Source organism: Sinocyclocheilus grahami, unplaced genomic scaffold (genome assembly GCF_001515645.1).
Source record: "Sinocyclocheilus grahami isolate Dianchi unplaced genomic scaffold, SAMN03320097.WGS_v1.1 scaffold426.1, whole genome shotgun sequence".
Taxonomy (NCBI): domain Eukaryota; kingdom Metazoa; phylum Chordata; class Actinopteri; order Cypriniformes; family Cyprinidae; genus Sinocyclocheilus; species Sinocyclocheilus grahami.
Window position 1 is genome coordinate 380,474 of NW_015505605.1, and position 21,134 is coordinate 401,607.

The 21,134-nt window shown below is 34.8% G+C and overlaps 2 protein-coding genes across 2 annotated transcripts; one reads left to right on the forward strand and one right to left on the reverse strand.

Annotated features, from left to right (window-relative positions):
• Window positions 1–540: 540 nt before the first annotated feature.
• On the forward strand, window positions 541–13,757 carry LOC107551495 (phosphatase and actin regulator 3-like). The gene is made up of 8 exons (XM_016233112.1): window positions 541–738; window positions 3,306–3,461; window positions 8,061–8,182; window positions 8,312–8,438; window positions 9,445–9,506; window positions 12,536–12,676; window positions 12,952–13,028; window positions 13,307–13,757. Exons 1-8 carry the CDS (start codon window positions 582–584, stop codon window positions 13,320–13,322), a joined length of 858 nt encoding a protein of 285 aa, XP_016088598.1. The 5' UTR covers window positions 541–581; the 3' UTR covers window positions 13,323–13,757.
• Window positions 13,758–15,299: 1,542 nt separating this feature from the next.
• Window positions 15,300–20,884, reverse strand: LOC107551517 (synaptonemal complex protein 2-like). The gene is made up of 13 exons (XM_016233131.1): window positions 20,834–20,884; window positions 20,355–20,584; window positions 19,191–19,403; window positions 19,043–19,097; window positions 18,776–18,952; window positions 18,116–18,253; window positions 16,935–17,080; window positions 16,679–16,773; window positions 16,480–16,579; window positions 16,307–16,365; window positions 15,644–15,722; window positions 15,465–15,521; window positions 15,300–15,380 (listed from the first exon to the last, which is right to left on the reverse strand). Exons 1-13 carry the CDS (start codon window positions 20,838–20,840, stop codon window positions 15,309–15,311), a joined length of 1,428 nt encoding a protein of 475 aa, XP_016088617.1. The 5' UTR covers window positions 20,841–20,884; the 3' UTR covers window positions 15,300–15,308.
• Window positions 20,885–21,134: the final 250 nt, after the last annotated feature.

A 21,134-nucleotide genomic window follows, 5' to 3' on the forward strand; every position in this document is an offset into this window, starting at 1 on the left:
TCTCGCCATTAGCAAAACATTAACTACGACTTTTGCCTCAATAAACTCCTAATTTGCTGTTTATTAATAGTAAGGTAGTAGTTAGGTTTAGGTATTGGGTAGTATTAGGGATGAGAATATGGTCATGCAGAATATGTGCTATATAATTCTAATAAACAGCCAATATGTTAATAATAGGCAGGGATTATTGGTCTCTATACAAAGGTGTTACCAATAAAATACAATTCTTCTAAAGTATCAACAAGTATTTAAAGTGCTTCTAAAGATGAAAAAAAACTAAACACTAAACATTTGATTTAAAGTTAATCTGACTTTCTCCATAGGTTGATTAGTCTGTCACCATCTGTTTTATAATCTGCTCTGTAGTTTTAAATGAGCAGAATGGGCTTTAGACTAATAAATCCACTGAAACATGGCCCCAATCAGATTAGGTGCTTTTCTAAATGACGCAACCAGTTGCAGTTTCATGGACCTACCCTGAGTCTCTGTATAAATGTTCGAAATCAGTATCATCTGTCGCACCAATGGATGTCACTGCTAGATGCTGACGGTTCCTGTCTGTCTTGTGTGTTACAGATGTGATGGAGCAGCAGAAGGTGCTGCGCTCCAGCTGTTTGGTGAGTGGAGTCCACACCCCTCCCATCCGGCGCCACAGCAAGCTGGCCACGCTGGGGCGTATTTTTAGGCCGTGGAAATGGAGGAAAAAGAAAAATGAGAAGCTGAAGCAGAGCTCTACAGGTAAGAGAAGCTGGTCTTTTGTTGTCCCCTATTATTTTAATTTAATCTTTTTTGGAGGGTTGTAAAAGTACCTTTTATATATATAAAAAAAGGTAATAAAAATATAGCTTTCTTTCCAATGCATAAATCTATAAATATTGCAAGACATTATTCAATGATGTGTCACAAAATAGTGTAATATAAGTAGAAAACAAACTAACAAAATTAGGAGGCTGTGGGTATATAAATATATGGGTGGCTTTGATTTATAGGTAAATCTTTAATAGCTCATTTTAATTTAATTACACTGTTGAATGTAATCTTTAACAAATCTCAAAATTAATATCCATTTTCATGCTGCACATTATAATGTTGTGACGCCTAAATTCACTTGTGCTCTTTAAAATAACACATTTTAGTTTCTAGGTTTTTAATTTGAATTTATTTAGACAATAAAGTATTGAATTTTAATATCAACCATTTATCGGTTATTGCCCATAACATGAAAATAATTATCGGCTTATCAATATTGGTCAGAATTTTAATATCAGTGCACCCTTAACTAGCACTTAACTAATATCTATAGAGATATTAACTTAGCTTGGGCTAAAAGAAAGAGGACCTAAAACAGAACCCTGGGGGACACCGCAGATAACAGGAGTGCTAGAGGATGGAGAAACGTCTGTTTGTCATTGAAGAACTGAACCAGAGGAGAGTTTCCAGTGTCAGTGATGCCAACATCTAAATGACAGAATCCAATAAAGACTTGAGGTCCAGAAGAAGTTGAATATTAAGCACCCCTGATTCAGCAGAAAGGAGGAGGTCAATCATGGCCCTGCAGAGAGCTGTCCCTGCTATATAAAGGACAATATTCTGTCTGGTAAGGCTTGTACAGAGTGTAAGACACTTGGTGTAGTAGTTGAGAGACAACAGCTCTGTTCAGCAGAGGTTTGTGATAGGTCTATAATTATTTAACACAGAGGGACCTAGACAAAGTTTCCTGAGAATTAGAGTGTCAGCAGCAGTTTTTAGTTCTAATGGAACAGTGCCAGAGGCAAGAGATCTGTTAATCAAGCGTGAAATGAGTGTACTGATAGCAGGCAGCTTTAGAAACAGTTTAGTTACATAATGAGACAATATCATCATCATCCAGTCGAGGTTAGTGGAGGAAGTGATACACAAATGATAGTAGATGCATGCAGAGAATGAGGAAGGATTGCTAGACATCTGATGGTGTTAAGATTGGGAATGAGCAGGCAAAGTCAATCCTGTGACGACAAACAGCAGAGGTGTCACCATTTTTGGAGAGGTAAACCAATGGCTTTTCACTTTATTCTTCTTTCAAAGTGATAGTTCACCAAAAAATTAAAAGGTATGTCATCATTTAAGGCCTATTCACACCAAAGACGATAACTATAAAGATAATGATAAAGATACAGTTCTGAAAATCGTTCTCAATATTAAAGAATAGCAGAGTCCACACCACAGCTATAACAGCTGATGAATGATAAAAACATAACATTGACACCCAATCAGAATCAATCCTGCTATAACGAGTTTAAGAATTTAAAGCAGCAGACGAGTGTGCACTTAGAATAAACAGACGATATCGTCCGCTGGTATTGTTGTTATAGTGAACGGGCCTTTACTCACCCTCATGTCATTCCAAACCTTTACCGTATGACTGTGTTTCTCCTGCGGAACATAAAACTTGATATTCTGAAGAACTGTTTTTTTGTCCATGCAATGAAAGCCAAGGGAGTACAGTGTTGTTCCAGACCCCACTGACTCTCATTTATGAACATTTTTTTAGAATATTTTCTTTTGTCATACAGAAAGTCATACAGTTTTGGAATGACATGTGGAAGAGTAAACACTCAGAGTAAGATGTGAGAGTCTAATGTTGCATTTCTAATTTAACATTTATGGGGACCCAGGTTCAAATCCACCAATCCAAAATGCAAATGAATTCATCAACATCCATTTTTGTTGTATTTAATAAAGCATCTTTGGCATTTTGTTCAATTGGGAAAAATGGCAGGTGTTTCTAGATCTGTTATTGGACTATTTCATTTATAGTAAAGTTGCAACTACACTCAAATATATTTATGTATGACTGATATACATATGAGTCACTTTTATTAGTTTATGTTAAAACTATGTCATCCAAATGGATGGAAATGTTACAGTACCTGCAATTCAAATACATAAATCTTATATTTAGGCCTGTGTAAACTTTAACATGGCTCTAAACTCTTCAGCCAACAACAGCCATAAATGAACCCCTGGCATTTTATTAGAGATAATTTGGAGTTAACAACCAGAAACCAAGAGCCAGAGGTTTACAATCGGCAGAACGTATAGCTGTTCACTTTCTAGCACCCCCATGGAGATCTCAAATAACATCCCCAAATGACCAAGTCACAAACACCGACCCACATCATGTCAGCCGGAAGATGGCACAGATGGAGCTACGTGAGTGTGTGTGAAGGAAACCGGTCGTGCGTACTTTACATATATGTTGCTTAACTTATTTTGATGAATGTTTATGAGTAGAGCAATCTAATGCATTGATCATCTGTGTGCAGATGTGGCCTTGGCATGTGGACTTCACTCTCCAGACCCCAGCTCTCCCATCCAGGGCATCTCCGATGCTGAGATCCGGCTGCCTGGCTCTCAGGGGCCCATTCTCAGCATCAGCAGCATGGAGTACCTCAGCTCAGAGCAAGACAATCTCCCTACCAGTGAGTGCTCTTTATCATTTTTATATAGAATTAATTATATAGAATTATTTATAAATAATGTACATTATAAATATATATATATATAGTAATATAAACATAAGTCCCTTATGTTTAGCAAGGCTGTATTAATTTGATCAAAAATTCAATAAACAGTAATATTGTGAAATATTATTACAAATATTTAAAATAACATTAACATTAGTCATTCGAGTTTATTTCAAAATGTAATTTATTTTTTGATGGCAAGGCTGAATTTTCATCAGCCATGTTGAAATCATTCTAATATGCTGATTTGCTGCTCAAGAAACATTTCTTATCATTATCAATGTTAAAAACATTTATTTCTGTTTTATAATTTTTGTGGAAATCATGATGCTCTACCATTCAAAGGTCTGGGGTATGTAAGTATTTTAAAAAGTTAATAAATAAAAAATAACACTTTTGTTCAACAAGGGCACATTAAATTGATCAAAAGTGTCAGTAAAAACATTTATAATGTTACAAAAGATTTATATTTCAAATAAATGCTGTTCTTTTGAACTGTCTAGTCATATTCAACAATCATAGTTTCCACAATATTATTAAGCAGCAAAAATTGTTTTTAGCATTGATAATAAGAATTATTAACAATTGAATGGTGAATTGGATAGAATGATTTCTGAAGGATCATGTGACACTGAAGACTGGAGTAATAATGCTGAAAATTCAGCTTTGCCATAACTGGAATATATTCCATTTTTAAAACATATTCAAATAGAAAACAGTTGTTTTAAAGTGTACTTTGTTTTTGATCAAATAAATGTAGCCTTGGTGAGCATATAAGACGTAATAAACCCCCCCCCCCCCCCCCGTATATTTATTCAAAACGTTTGGGGCTGGCCTAACTGTTTGACCGACTAAAGCCCCGTTCACACCAAGAACGATAACTACAAAGATAACGATATTAGCGTCCACACCAGCAAACGATATCGTCTGTTTATTCTAAGCACACATCAATTTTTTCATCGTTCATCAGCTGGAGAAAAATCGTTTTGAAAGTGATTCCAACGATATAGTTTCTCATTATAATCCGTAATTATGTCCCCACTGGATGCAACAAATGCCTCGTTTATAATGGGTTTTAATGTTTTTGTCTCGTCGCTCCGGCCGGACAGGGCATCACAGTATGGTAAGGGGCGTAACATTTCTGTCACACGCTTGAGGTATTTGGCCAATCACAACGCACTGGATAGCTGGCCAATCAGAGCCCACCTCACTTTTCAGACCAATGAGCTTTGTAAAAATCTACGCGTTTCAAAAAGGCGGGGCACAGAGGAGAAACAATAATGTACAGTATGTGGAAAATAATGTGTTTTTGAAGCTTAAACCTCAAACATATTTCATTACACCAAATACACAAAATAATGTTCTTTTTAGCAGCGTCATATGACCCCTTTAATTTTGCTTTGCTGTGTTTGCTTGTATTTCTTGTAGTTTGGTTTTGCTTTGCATTGTTTGTTTTGTTTTGTTTTGCTTTGCTGTGTTATGTTGTTTGCTCTTTGGTTTTGCTGAGTTGTTGTTTGATTTAGCTTTGAATTTGTTTTGTTTTACTTTGTGTTTTGTGGTTTGTTTTGCTTTGCTGTTTGGTTTTGCTTTGCATTGTTTGATTTGGTTTGCTTTGCTTTGTTGTGTTTTTGTTTGGTTTTTGCTTTGCATTGTTTGTTTTGCTTTGTGTTTTATTTTGCTTTGCGGTGTTGTGCTGTCAGGTTTTGTTACATTTTGTTTGTTTTGCTGTGTTGTGTTGTGTTTTGCTTTGTGTTTAGTTTTTTTAATACATAATTTACATTTTCAGTATGGCATTTCAAATCTCAGCCGTTAGATCCTCAGCAAACATAAACTGTGACATCTACAACTTCAGCCTTCTGATAGAAGCAATGTAGTGTCTGATCTTTACAACCAGGTGTAAGGGAAAAACAGCTGAGGAAGGCCAGCAGTGCCTCGTGCAATTACAGATCTTGTCAGGATAAGTCTTATGTAATCAGCTGTGGTATTTGTCACCTTTGAGAACAGCCCTTTTAGAAGAAACGCTGATTATGTCTAGGTTAATTCAGGCTATAAGAGAGCTTTGCTCAGGCCGCAGTGACAGACACGAGGTGCTAAAATGTTCTGAGCAACGATGGTAAGTGGCCATCCTAAGTTATGTAATGTGAGAACCATAAGTTGTTTGTAACATGATGTAATTCAGATAAGGATTTGAGGAGAAAGCAGACACTGTTGACGCAGGTGTTTACATTAGATTAACTTCAGGCACAGCAACACATTCTACAGATTCAGACATTTGATGCACACTGAATAAATTACTTTTAAATGTGAGAGAGTTCTGGATACTTAATAAGTCATAGACTATTTGCATTCAGGGACCTGATAAACCAAAATAATTGTTGTACTTTTAAGGATTTTGGAGTCACATGTGAATAACTGGATGTGTTAGATGCTTAGCACATATTTCCCATGGGAGTAAGGTCCTGTTAGAATGTCTTAATTGGAATCATAGAGTTCACCGTATGTTATAATCTTTAAATTGTTACATTTAGAGTTGGAAGTTTGGTTTAATTTGGCAAAGCTGAAAATGCAGCCAGGTGCCTAGTGCCTGGTTTTCCCTAGAAACAATGTTGATTATTTTACATAACACACATAATTTATCAAATATATTGATAGTAAATCTGTATTGATTTGTCAAAATCCCATTTTAATTTGAAGATATCCCTTGTAAAAAAAAAAAGAGGGGGGGGGGGGCTTAATAGAGGGCTTATAGTGTTTATAATTGTTATAAAAAATTCCATTCATTTTCTTCATGAGGGAAATACATTTTTAAAATCTAATTTTATCATTTCCAAATCATTTAAACTTCAAAGACAAAACTTGATAATCAATTGTTGAACCCATCTCTTTGGATTAATTGAACTTATTTTTAAAATAATCATTTTTAATAGAGGATTTAATTTGTGGTGAAAATCTACCATTATCCATGATGATGTATATGCTGTGTTAAATTCCACCAATCACAGTCGCAGCGAGCAAATCGTGCTAAAAGAGATGTTTAGCTCTGCGCATTCCTATGAGCACCACAAATAACATAATTCAGTCAGTCTCCGTACACTCTCAAAATGCTTAAATATTTATATATATATATATGCATATGTTGCAATAAACTTAAAATATATATTTTTATTATATTATAATTCTAATAATATAGTTTTATATTAAGTCAATTAATGTCATTCGCAGTGCTTTATGGGATTGTAGTTCTTTCCCTTACTAAAGCCGTTACAGTCTTGTACATCTGTCTTTTTGTCCAATGTTCAAATACTTTTGTGCTTTTAATAAAAGTTTGGCTGGTTGGTTTAGTTCATGACTTATAATGCTTTAACAAATTTTTTTTTAAAATCCCTATGGAAAAATGTATGGAAAAAAATGCTTCCAGAACCAGAAGCACTACTGCACTCTGTTGTATTAAATGTGTAAATCTTAAAACTGTAATTGCATATAAAATAATATTAATAAAATAAAAGCTCACTTAAAGAGAGTTCACTTTCACCACTGTTTCCAACACACTTAAGTACACTTTTAAAAAGTGCATGTCAAAACCGTTTTGCTTTAAATACATATTTTAAATCAGTAATATGCATTGCTCAGGACTTCATTTGGACAACTTTAAAGGCGATTTTCTCAATGTTTAGATTTTTTTGCTCCCTCAGATTCCAGACTTAACAATAGTTGTATCTCAGTCAAATATTGTCCTATCCTAACAAACCACACATCAATGGAAAGCTTATTTATTCAGCTTTCAAAATGGACCCTTATGACGTTTTGTGGTCTATGGTCACATATTATATATTATAAAATACCAAAATTTCCTTAAATTACAACACAAACTTGATTTATTTATTTAAATATAGCATACATTTACATACAATATGCTCTGGTGTGAAGCGTTGATATTATTTTACTAATATTTTATATCGAACAGAATACTGTTTTAGTGAGACAAAGCAATAGTTGTAATTATAATCTGTAATAAATATAATAATTATAATGTTTTGAATTAAGTCTCTTCCTGGAAGACTGGCTTTTACTGGCTTTTAATTAGGGATATTAAAAAGATTAAGAGGATAAAAAGTAAGATTGGTGACAGGGAAAATAAAGTGTAAATTGATTGCCAATTAAAACAATTTTCCCAGTGAATCATTTTGGCTAGAGAAAGGGAAAAACAAACACCTGGAATATTACATTAAAATGTTTGTAATAATTTAAATTTAAATTGAATAGTCAGAATTGAATGTGTATCTCATGGCAACATCCACTCAAACCAAAGTATCTCATTTTTTTTTTGTAAATATCCCCCATGTTCACGTAATTGTGAAATGAGATGAATAAAACTCACTATAGGATTTCTGCCTATAAAAAGTGAGTTTAATATTTAATAGAATATATTAAGACATAGGCTACTGCTAGGAGTGACCTAGTTTCTCTGATCTACATTTGATTCTAAATGTTATTTGCCATCATATTATATTGAAATAAGTGATTCTCAAACAATAAAAAGACTCACTTAATTAGTGCGCTACTACAAAGGCGAGACAGAGCGCATGACAAAGAGCTCACTCAGCGCGCGCCTGCCTGTTCAAAGAAACCACAACAAGCAGCACGAGTTCATATGCACCGAGCGCACTCTCACTTCAGCGCCGCATCTTAATAGCTGGTGTTTATTTAGCGAAGGTGCTCAAAACCCGGGCGTTTTGCATTCAGATGCGGAGTAATAGCGGTCAGGCTGAACACAAAGGACCGAGAGACTTTGAGCGTCCCCTCAGGATCTCACTGAGCCGCTTCAGCGCGGGACAGACAGCATGGTTCAACACATTATTCTCATCTTTCTCCGCAGGAGACTCAGTCAGCGGCCGGCCGTTGAAGAGCTGGAGTGCAGAAATATTCTGAAACGTGAGTATTAGGCTACGCGACAAAAATGATCAACATCCACAGACATGTAAATAATGTATGTACGCATGTATCAACAATTGTTGTTTGTTAGTATAATACTAATAAACATTATGTTATTAATTAATATTGTTTATAGTATTGCACAGTAATAATATCACCTTTGCTACTTCATTGTAATAATAACTGTATTTGTTAAATAGATATATTTTAGTATTATTGTTGTTGTATTATATGCACATCAATAATAATACAATATATAATACAAATAGTATTCTATTTTAATATTTTATAAAATATGTGATTTTTAAATACATTTATACAAAATATAAAAAAGAACAATAAATACAAATATTAAATATATTTTTAATTAGCATTTAATAATTAAATCAGTACTAAATTGCTACTTGGTTGTATTGATCTTTATATTTGGTAAATAATATTTTTATATTATATATGTGTATTATTAATTGCATGAATAACAATTGAAATATTAAGTCATTTTGAATATTGTTTCTGATATTGCACAGTAATAATATCACTATTGCTACTTCATTGTAATAACATTTATATTTGTAAATAAATAAACAAATAATACTGTGTATGAATGTGTGTGTGTATATATATATATATAAATAAATAATTTTATAATAGAAATTATACATATATAATTTAAATCTTAAGTAATTTTATAAGTGAAAAAACAAGTGTTTTTTATCATATTTTTAATCAGCACTTAAATTAAATGTTTTATTAATAATAGTTATATATTTAAAAATGTTATAATCTATATATATACGAATATGCATAATAATAATAAATAGAATATTAAATAATTTACTCAGTGAGAAAAAACATTTCTTAAATTAAGTGTTTTATTAATGAGTAGTTTTTGGTGGCTGTTAAGGTGAAAATGTGATCGATTATTTCAGTCAAAATGTTTAAATGTGTTAACAGCTTTTTGAGGTCTGTTGAGTGACCCTGTGACTGATCTCTTTGGCTCTTTCAGAGAGGAACGATCAGACGGAGCAGGAGGAAAGACGAGAGATCAAACAGAGACTGAACAGAAAGGTAAACAAGCTCTCTTCAGGTTCATTTCACTCGCAGCATGCTTTATTTTTCTAATGTATGTGTATAAATGGTGGTCACTGAATGTAAGGTAGTTGTTGGTCTGTAAAATGACACTTTTGACTGCTGCTGTACATTACTACCTGCAATAAAGACGCTTTCAGAAGGGTAAAGCAATTCTGTGGAATAATAATGTTCAGAATGAGCTGCATCAGTTTGAGGGAACCTCTGTTCAAGTACACTATTAAAAGATGAGCCGAATATCACTGACGTGCCAGAAACAAACGCAGGACCTCAATGCTTGGGATATTTAACAGCATGTCTGCAATGACCAATAATAATACTTATTATATTTTGGAGTCATAGTTTTTTGGCTCTTTTTTCCCCAGTGTACAATTAATCACATTATTTAAAAAAAATGTTATACACCTAGCATTTATCATTATGACTTGCTTACATTATTTTATGGTAACATAAAAAGCAATTTATCTTAAAATGGTGGTGTGATATATAGAGAAAAAAGGCCGAAAGGAAAATATACATCTAAAGAATGTATTAAATATTCATTATTATTATATTTGGAGTCATATTGTATTTGTTTTTTTGCTTTTATTTTTCCAATGTGCAATTAATTGCAGACAAAATTAAAAAATGTTGTTGTTATTATTATTAGTTGATGATGATGATAATAACAGCAACAACATTAATAATAAATAATAAAACAAGAATAACAACAGCAACAATAATAATAATTATTATTATTATATTTTGGAGTCATATAGTTTTATTGGCGTATTTTTCAGTGTGCAATTAATTACGAATTAATTACATTTGATTAATACACTTAGCATGAATCACTATGGTTTGTCTACATAATTTTTTTTTTAGCAATTTACCTCAAAACGGAGGTGTGACATTAGACACGTGCCGGTATTCAGTAATGCGATATATCACGGTAATGAATATGCGCGATATTGTTATGGTGGGCACTTCTAAATACCCTGAATAATTATATATTACAAATTATTCCGAATTTTGAATGCATTTTAAGAATACTTTTCCCCATCAACTGGTCAAAATGGTCAACACCGCTGTATGCTGCGTGACAGACGCGTGCGCACTCTGATGTAAACAAGCGCAGACTAGAAGCACACGGCGGAACATGTGAGAGACGCTCTGGATGAAAGCACACTTTCACTCTCTGACAGCAGATGAAGCTAAACTGCAGAAATGCAGCCGTTACCCCGTTACTTTCCGTTTCAGCATGAATCACTATGGTTTGTCTACATAATTTTTTTTTTAGCAATTTACCTCAAAACGGAGGTGTGACATTAGACACGTGCCGGTATTCAGTAATGCGATATATCACGGTAATGAATATGCGCGATATTGTTATGGTGGGCACTTCTAAATACCCTGAATAATTATATATTACAAATTATTCAGAATTTTGAATGCATTTTAAGAATACTTTTCCCCATCAACTGGTCAAAATGGTCAACACCACTGTATGCTGCGTGACAGACGCGTGCGCACTCTGATGTAAACAAGCGCAGACTAGAAGCACATGGCGGAACATGTGAGAGACGCTCTGGATGAAAGCACACTTTCACTCTCTGACAGCAGATGAAGCTAAACTGCAGAAATGCAGCCGTTACCCCGTTACTTTCCGTTTCTGAATCGTGTTTAAATTATTTAAGCAGCCATTCAGATTTGTGTATTTGCTATGATATTCATCACAGCGCCAAATACTTAAATATTTAGACTTAACAGGCTATTTATTTTCAAACTTTTTTTACATTTTAATCTGGACTACAACATGCCCTAGATATTGTTTGAAAGTGTTTTGATTCTTTATTGTTCGGTCACACTTTACATTAGGGCTTCATTAGTTAACACTAGTTCATTCATTAGTTAATTCCAATATTTAATAACAGGTTGTTAAAATCGAAAGTTGCAACTGTGTTATTTAATGAGCTAACATGAACGAAGACTTGTATTTTTTTTAACAAAGATTAATAACTTCTGTAGCAAATGTAGCTATTGCTCGTTGTGAATGTTAATGCATTAACTAAGGTTAACTAATGAGGTCTTATTGTAAAGTGATACCTATTGGTCTTTATAGTTCTTTTGCACTTTAATCTGTGTAAAACTTTTAGCTTTATACATTTTTCTGTATTGCTTTATTGCATTTAAATGTTCAGTTATTTTTGTTATAAGAAAAAAGTTATTAAACCTGTTATACTGTATTATGACAGCACTTTTTTAAACTAAATTGCAATACCGTGATAATACCGTATACCGTGATAAAAGCATTAGCAATTAATTGCAACATGAAAATTTGATATCGGCATATCCCTATGTGACATGTAGAGTAAAATGAACATCTAAATAATAAAATTGAATGATTTATTTTTATTATTATTATGTTTCGGAATCATATCGGGGTTTTTTGGCACATTTTTTCAGTGTGCTTTAAAATTACACATTGTTGTTGCTGTTTTTTTGTTAATGATGATGCTAAAAACTACAATAATAATAAAAAAATAGAACAACGATAACAATGACAACAATATCCTATATCCTTTTTTGGCATATTTTCATAATTATATATATATATATATATATATAAAAAATTGGATAACATTATTATTATTATTATAATATAACATATAATTAATTTCATGTTATTTACTTTTGATTAATACACTTACCATGAACCATTATGGCTTGCCTACATTACTTTATGGTTAAAAAAAAAAGAAGAAAGAAAAATCTGCAGTTTACCTCAAAACAACAGTGTGATATAAAGAGCAATATAAACAAAATGAAATAAGAGTATGATGATAAAAAAGCATGTTAAGGATGGTCTTTAGGCATACTGTCCCTATCACCAGAAGAACCAGTCGATCTCATTGGTCAACAGCCATTCCAGTCCTATTCTAGTCCTAAAATGCATTCCTTGCAACATTAGACCTGTATCTCATAACCTTTGCAGCCCCGCTAACAGTATCGTTTTGTTCCTCTCACAGCTCAACCAGAGACCGACAGTCGATGAACTAAGAGAAAGAAAGATTCTGATCCGCTTCAGTGACTACGTGGAGGTGGCCAAAGCCCAGGACTATGACAGGAGAGCTGACAAACCCTGGACAAGACTGTCTGCAGCTGACAAGGTACGAGACCAAGAGCTGACCTCAGCAAATCTTTACACCACATCTGTGGTCAGTCTTTCATTCAGTAAGAGCACACAGAGGCAAATGGGCTTTCCTTTATTCTCAGTGGTTCTCTCAAGGTTTCTAAACCCACTATATTAGTGAAGCAACTAAAAAGCAATCTAATTTGTGTTAGTAGTCTGCTTACTCTCCCCACATGACTCGGTCGAACTCATTATGGAGTGCACATGTCACTTGAGGATGCGTTTAAGTGGCTTTTATTTGCGATTCCACAGGCGGCCATCCGTAAAGAGCTAAACGAGTTCAAAAGCACCGAGATGGAGGTCCATGTTTCGAGCAAACACCTAACGAGGTCAGTATGCGAGTATGCGCCAGCGCTATTTTTAGATCCACAAAATCAAAAATGACGGACACAAATGCGTTTGCGTATAAAAATCATGACCGTGTCACCTTGACACGAGTGGTTTTTGCATAACAGGTTCCTCACGACATAATCATGACATTAGTGGCCATTAGAGCTCTCATGTATGATCTTACTAAAAATAACTGATTGATGCAACAGTGTCATCCAATCATATGGTGGTTGTGATTGCGAAAGGCACCTTTGTTGAGTTCTCTCCTCTTAATCAGGTTTCACAGGCCCTAAGAGGGGGTTTTCTTCTGTGAAGAAAATGCTGAAAGTGGCGTTAAAATCCTGGAGGTGCCTCTTTCAGAGCCATGGCTTCATCCATGGGATTCCCTTATTCTTCCAGCGCCCTAGGCCGAGTGGTGTTTGGGTGCGGTTAGCTCCACCGCAGGCGGCCACAGGAGAAACCTGAAGAACATCTGCAGATACATTTAACCTGAGGCAGACAGAGTGGAGCGGCAGAGGACTGTTTGATGTTTTTAGAACTGGACTGCATTTCAGTGACTGCTAAGAAAAGACGAATCAGTTCTGGGTAAATGTTTGTGTACATGTAACCAGCTCCACTCTGAAAAAACAAGTTAAAAAAAAAAACAACTTGAGGGTTAATAAGCCTGCTATAAATTAATTTCATATTTACTTTACAATAGTCTGTTTGAACAGGGTTGTTCATGTTATCACTTGAAAAAAAAAAAAAAAAACTTTGTAAGCACTACTTGTCTTCAAAATACAATTTTGGAAATACTTCTGTGTTGTTGGTTTTTTTAAGTTTGATTATATACACACACACTACAGTTCAAATGTATAGGGCTTTTAATGTTTTTGAAAAGTCTCTTATGCTCACTAAGGCTGCATTTAGTTTATCAAAAATAAAGTAAAATCAGTAATATTGTGATATCATTACTAAAGTCTTCAGTGTCACATGATCCTTCAGAAACCATTCTAATATGATGATTTGCTGCTCAATCAATATTGAAAACCGTTATTTGTGGGAACTGATATATTTTATCAGCATTCGCTGATGAACAGAATGTTCAAAACAACAGCATTTATTTGAAATTAAATTATGATAAAGTACATTGACTTTAGTTTCACTTTTGATAAATTCAGTGCATCCTTGCGGTTTTCTTTTTGTTAAGAACTAATATTAATTCCTTAAAAAAAAAAATACTGACCCCAAACTTTTGAATAACAGTGTGTGTATTAATAGATAACACTGCAAGACATCTGTCTCTCTATCTCAGCCATGAAACCAGAAGTAAATTGTGTTTCCTCCTCCCATCTATTTCACCTGTTCCATTTACAGAGGACACTAATTAAATAACAAAAATGCATCAAGTCACTCAATCTGATCTTAATCTTTGAGAGCCTTCAACTGCAAGTAAAAATTATAAAAAAAATAACCCTTTTAGTATTTTTTTCTCTTTATTTTTCAACATCTCCCATCAATTGAACCCATGCGGTTAGCTTATTCAGGCCCTTGCTAGTGTAAATGCAAAAAATGGCTTCAGAATGTAGTATCCTTAAAAAAAAAATACTGACCCCAAACTTTTGAATAACAGTGTGTGTATTAATAGATAACACTGCAAGACATCTGTCTCTCTATCTCAGCCATGAAACCAGAAGTAAATTGTGTTTCCTCCTCCCATCTATTTCACCTGTTCCATTTACAGAGGACACTAATTAAATAACAAAAATGCATCAAGTCACTCAATCTGATCTTAATCTTTGAGAGCCTTCAACTGCAAGTAAAAATGATAAAAAAAAAATAACCCTTTTAGTATTTTTTTCTCTTTATTTTTCAACATCTCCCATCAATTGAACCCATGCAGTTAGCTTATTCAGGCCCTTGCTAGTGTAAATGCAAAAAATGGCTTCAGAATGTAGTATCCTTTTAATTTCTGCGCACATGCATCTAAAGTTGATGTTTATGAGGTGGGTTGTTAGAAATAAATGCATTTGTTCTTACATTACTATAACATTTACTTATTTGCTTTTCACAACTATTCATTATTTATATTAAAAACCACAAGCAAATATGTGCGCTAAAACTATGTACAGCCAACCATTGTTTCAAGGAGACCAGAATAAATGGCATAAAGTACAAATATTCAACCTTTTGAGTAATGCTATTTTAAAAGAACATAACATTAATAATATCTAAGCATACAAACAGGTTTTAGGAGTAGTTTAAAGTTATTTTCAAACGGTAGATTTTTTTCCCTCAAGTCAGAACCTTGATGCATCAGGGAAGAACAAGGATTGCAGTCCTCTTCGCACACTCGTCAACTCTTCCTCGTGCTACAAAGACAAAAATACTTGAATTCAATCCTGCAGAATTGTGTGATATCAAGTATAAAATATCAGTTCTGTTTGGGCTCTCACTATTTCTTTGAAGAAATGCTCCTGAACTGACTTCATGCTCTTCTTCATCAAAGACATCTGCAACAAAAGCAAAAAAACAAAAATTCTATTCTAGACAATCAAAGTTTAAAATGGCTTGAACTGTAAGTATAACTACTGAACCATGATGGACTCCACTCAAAAAAGGTTCAGTTCCTCACCTCCACAGAGAAGACTTGTTTCTCATACTCTAGACTATCACACGCGTCAGTCTGAATGGTGCTTTTCAACTGCTGTAATCTGAGACAACAAGAATGAGCAAGACAAGCACTTACATGACAAATCCAGTGTACAAACAGCAAATAGAGAGGGAACTATTCAAAGCACTCAATCATTCACTTTGTTTGAATCTAGAGAAATAGACAAATTCTTTGAAACATGCCTTACAAAACACTGTTGAGTAGCTTTCTTGCAAAAAATGTGCTGTGTGCATGTAAACATTAAATGTTCAATTTACACCGACTTTTTTTTTTAATATGCAACCCTCAGTGCAGTAAAAAATTTACCTGTCTAAAATCTTGTCTTTGAGCTGCCCTTTTTTAAAGAAATCACAACATGCTTGGCATAATTGCATTACAGAGTGAACAAATAATCAGCATTACATAATTCTTGCTGTTTTTCCCCCTGTTGCTACGAACGCATGGAAAATCCTGTTTGTTACTGCGACCCAGAACAACCCACATACTAGTCATTAACAGGTCTTGTAGACATGATTACATATTATGCGAACAGAACAGTTATGAAGGGAAGATTAGTTCCATTTACATTAGAGCTGGGAAATCTAAGGCATTCATCTCATGTTCATGCAGCTGTTATATTCTCACCTCTTGGTTCCTTTCTCTTGGTAAGCATGGAAGGCCAAGGTCTGCTTCTCCCAGTAAGTCTGTACATATAGTGTGATTGAATCAAAGGCCATTTATATATATACATTCTACACATTTACTTGCCAAAGTGCGTTTGCAATTATAGACATTTGGCAAATCATAACACTCATTACCGTCAATTCCTCTTCCATGCTTCCCAAAACAATGTCATCTTGCTCCAGGTTTGCTATTTCGCTCAACAGGACTTGTTTAACTTTCTCCAGCCTCTGAGTACTATATATTAGGCAAGATAAAGAAAGCGGTAGAGGTAAATATCAGATGTGTTACCGGGCAGAAACTCTGACCTCTTTAGGGTCAAGGGTCATGTCTGACCTGTACTGGTGCACTTGGACGCTGACAGATGACATGTGCTGCCCTAAGGTCTTCAAAGTTTGCCTGGTGTAAAGATCCATTGTCCTGCATCGATTCTGACAAATGCACAAGACAAGTTATTAGAAAATGCTAATACGCACTCACTAAATTCCATAGGATGTGCAGCGGGTTTTCCATGCAAGGATGTGAATCCTCAAATAAGAGCTGGCGTGTTTAGCCAGAGCTGATTTAGTTTGAAAAGTGAGATGACAAGCACCTTGATCTTCCTCTTAAGCTCTGAGCTGAACTGATGGCAGATAAAGCCCACCTGCTGAGCAGGCTGGGTCAGGTCTATGTCTGCCTCCACACTGGCATGCCTGCAGCTGGACCTTGTACAAGATGACAGTGTCTCCACTTCCTCAGCTGGAGGGAACACACATACACATACCCATGAGTCACTCATAAGCACTTTCAAAAGCACACACACCTGTACAGTAAGTGCACTTAGAGGTACAGTACAACTGAGCTTCTGAATTATTCAATTTTTTATATTTACACAACCATTCAAAAATGTGGGGTCAGTGGGATTTTTTTAATTGTAAGAAATACTTTTATTCACCAAGAATGCATTAAAGGGTTAGTTCACCCAAAAATTAAAATTCTGCCATTAATTACTTTCTGACCCTGCATAAACAGCAACGCAACTGACACGTTAGAGGCCCAGAAAGGCAGTAAAGACATCATTAAAATCATCCATGTGACATCAGTGGTTCAACTGTAATTTTATGAAGCTACGAGAATACTATTTGTGCATGAAGAAAACAAAAATAACAACTATTTTAACAATTTCTTCTCTTCCGTGTCAGTCTCCACCGCCATTCACAAGAGATCTACGATGCATACGTGTGCATTCAGTTTACGCTTGAACCACCGATGTCACATGGACTATTTTAACAATGTCTTTACTTCATTTCTGGGTCTTAAAATGTTTCAGTTGCGTTGCTGTCTATGCAGGGTCAGAAAGCTCTCAGATTTCATCAAAATATCTTTATTCGTGTGCTAAGGATGAATGAAGGTCTTACGGGTTTGGCACGCATGAAGGTGAGTAAATAATGACAGAATTTTCATTTTTGGGTGAACTATCCCTTTAAACTAATCAGAAGTGACAGAATGTTGAATGTTAAATGTAAAAAAAAAATATATATATATATATATGGTTTTCACAAAAATGTTAGGCAGCACAACTATTTCAACACTGATAATAAGAAATGTTTTTTGAGCACCAAATCAGCGTATTAGAATTTTAAAAAAAAATGCAGTTTTTACTGTTTTTGATCAAATTGGTTAACATAAAATTAAAAAGCCTCACCGACCCCGAAACATTTAAATGACATCAATAGCAAATTCTTAGCCTTATTTTGTGCCCAGAAACACTTTCTCTCTCTCAAGTCTTATTACTGGATATTGTTGTTTCCTTGGCCCTTTTATTTAGGCCTCTCTGGTAACTTCTCTTTCTTCTCCCGTTCTCTGTGACTATGTCCTCCTCTTCTTCCTCCGAGCTGCTCTGATCCTTCACCAGCGGTTTAGTATTGGGGCCTGAGGCACAGCAACACAACATCGCTCACAGAATCAAATGCAATCTGAGCTAATTTCTTAATCAGGAAAACAAGATTTTCCAAGAAGAATAAAAAATAACCGTGTCTGATGAGTCAGGACTGGGATTAATCTGTGTCCGAGAAACTGAGATGCACATACAGTAAAACTGTCTGCAAAATCTAAATATTCAGTAATGTGCTATGTATATATAGAGACCTATCCTGATTATGTCATGTTATATAGCATCAAATTATAAATCACATTTACACTTTTTGAGTTAATCAAAGTTTTTGAACTCAACAAGGTTGTTTGGTTTCTATTTTTGCTGCATCATGCTTGGTTGCTCCGCCCACAGTGAAATCTTATTGGTCCTGAATCTAGCTTTTCATGGCTGTATATTAAACATCAAATATGTTCTGATTGGCTGGTATTACCACATGGAAAAAATACTTTATGCTGGTGACTTGCCACGCCATGCCTAGTTAGGATGATGCATTATCTTTTTTAAAAGGTGATAAATACCCTTACTAGGAGTGAAGGATTTATTAGTAGGCACAAACAGCGTTCTAGGCTTCATTTTCAGAGCTAGCTGCGAGGGAGAAGGAGCCTTATTCTCTTTGTCCTCCCCACTGTCCTCATCTCTCTCTGAAAGACTAGCGGAGTGGCTCAGGGTGAGATGCTTGTGGATGGCTGTTGGACCTGATTGGCAATTGGCACAAAAAATATGCTTATTTTTGTATACTAACAAATAAAATAAAAAAATACAACATAATTAAAAAATCTCTTCACCTGACTTAAATTCTAGTCTCTCAACCTTACTTCCTTTCTGGCTTGCTGGTGTTTTCTATAAGTCGTACAAGAATTAAGTGGTGTGTTACTGAAATGTAGTACTATGAAAAGTGTAACTGTGCTCTGAAATAAACTGTTAAAGCTATACCTCTAGCTCAGTGCACATCAGGGCCATGTTGCTCACAGATATGTGAGAGGATTGGCTCATTGTCACAGAGATGACAGACCTCCTTTCAAATGATGTTGGGCTGGTTTTGTTCATGACACCTCTCTGCTCCTCCTGGAGGTCTGGAGGGATGCGTGGGGAGGGCTGGGTGGAATCCTCCAGGGTAAGGAATGAGTGGACTGGACTCAGCTCAACCTGCGGGAGTTATGCATTACATAAACATATAAATCTTTAGATCAGAGAGGCAATGACAAATACAACATGTTTATGCTAAAATAAAGACTGAATAATACAATCAAATCACAATGTGGCCCCAAAAAACATCTGGAAACTTAAGTCACACTTAAAATGTATTAATGTAATTGTATTACACTGTAAAATATCAACCCAAGTGGCATTCCTTTTAAATAAAGAAGGATAGCACAAGCACACTTAAAAAACATTTCACAAAAATAAATGTTAAGGTTATAAAACAAATATAAATCAATGGCTTTATACACTGTTCAAAAGTTTGAGGTCAGTAAGATGTTTAATGTATTTGAAAGAAGTTTCTTATGCTTTCAAACGCTGCATTCATTTGATCAAAAAATCTGTAAAAATCTATAAATATCAGTAATATTATGAAATATTATTACAATTACTTGTGTCTGAATTTTCAGCATCATTACTCCAGTCTTCAGTGTCACACGATCCTTCAGAAATCATTCTAATATGCTGATGTGCTGTTTAAGAAACATTTCTGATTATTCGTTATCAGGAATGTGTGATATATTTTTCACGACTCTTTAATGCACACAAAGCTCAAAAGAGCAGCATTTATTTGAAATAGACATATTTTGCTATTATAAATGTATTTACTCTCACTTTTGATAAATTTTTATGCATACTTGCTGAATAAAAGTATTAAAACCTAATCCCAAACTTTTGAACAGTAGTGAACATCAAAATAAAAATTACTTTGCCACAGAAGTAAGTTAGCTCTTTATTTAGCATTTTTTTTTTTTTTTTGCAGATACCAAATGGCAAATAAGTTTATGATCAGAACTAACAATAAAATGAGCATTGAGAGCTGTAATGTCGCCCATTAGTACTTGATCATCTTACTTTCCATGTGATTTGAAAACATGCACTATGTTTCCTGTTTACCTGTGCAGCAGGTGGAATCTGTTTAGAGCCTCTTGAGGTTGTGGAAACAGGTGTTATGGTGTGAGATGGCGGTTTCACAGCAGCTTTATTCCTTGGGGTTTTACAGAGAGAGAAGGCTTTCAGAGAACCAAGAGGCTGTAGTGGAGAAGAGTTGGCTTCGATTGGAGAGATGGACAGAGAACGGAGAGGTGTAGCATTGGATCTCAAGTTGGTTATTAGTTTTTCGCCCGCTACAGAGAAAAATTAAATATAATTTACACAGCAGTTAGACAAGACGTTGTTTTTATACCAGGCTGTGCATTCAATAAATTTCAGTGATTCAGAGCCAGTAATTAACACAATTAATAATGCCCCTGAATTGCACAAAGTTTGCAAATAAATATCTTAATTGACAGACATACATTTATACAAATACAAATAACTAATATAACTAAATACTAAATACTAATAACTAAATACTAAGGCATTTTAATTCTTACATCTCATCTTCTCAACGGAGGGAGGCGAGGCAAATGTGGAAGATAATCTTGCAGCCCAAGATTCCTTCTGTCTTCTGACTGACCCCTGAGCAGATGACGTCTTCTTTACTGTAAGATGCTCTGGACTACACATCTTCTTGCCTTTATCATTCCTCTGAACTCCCAGAATCTTTGCAAAGCCTTTAGCTGCCTTTTTCTGTACGTTCTTCTCATTTTGAGGTTTGGCCATGTCTACAGAGGTTTTCTCTCTCTTTTCTCCTTGTTCTGTGGCTCGAGCTGGGGCAGTCTGCTGAAGCGTGGC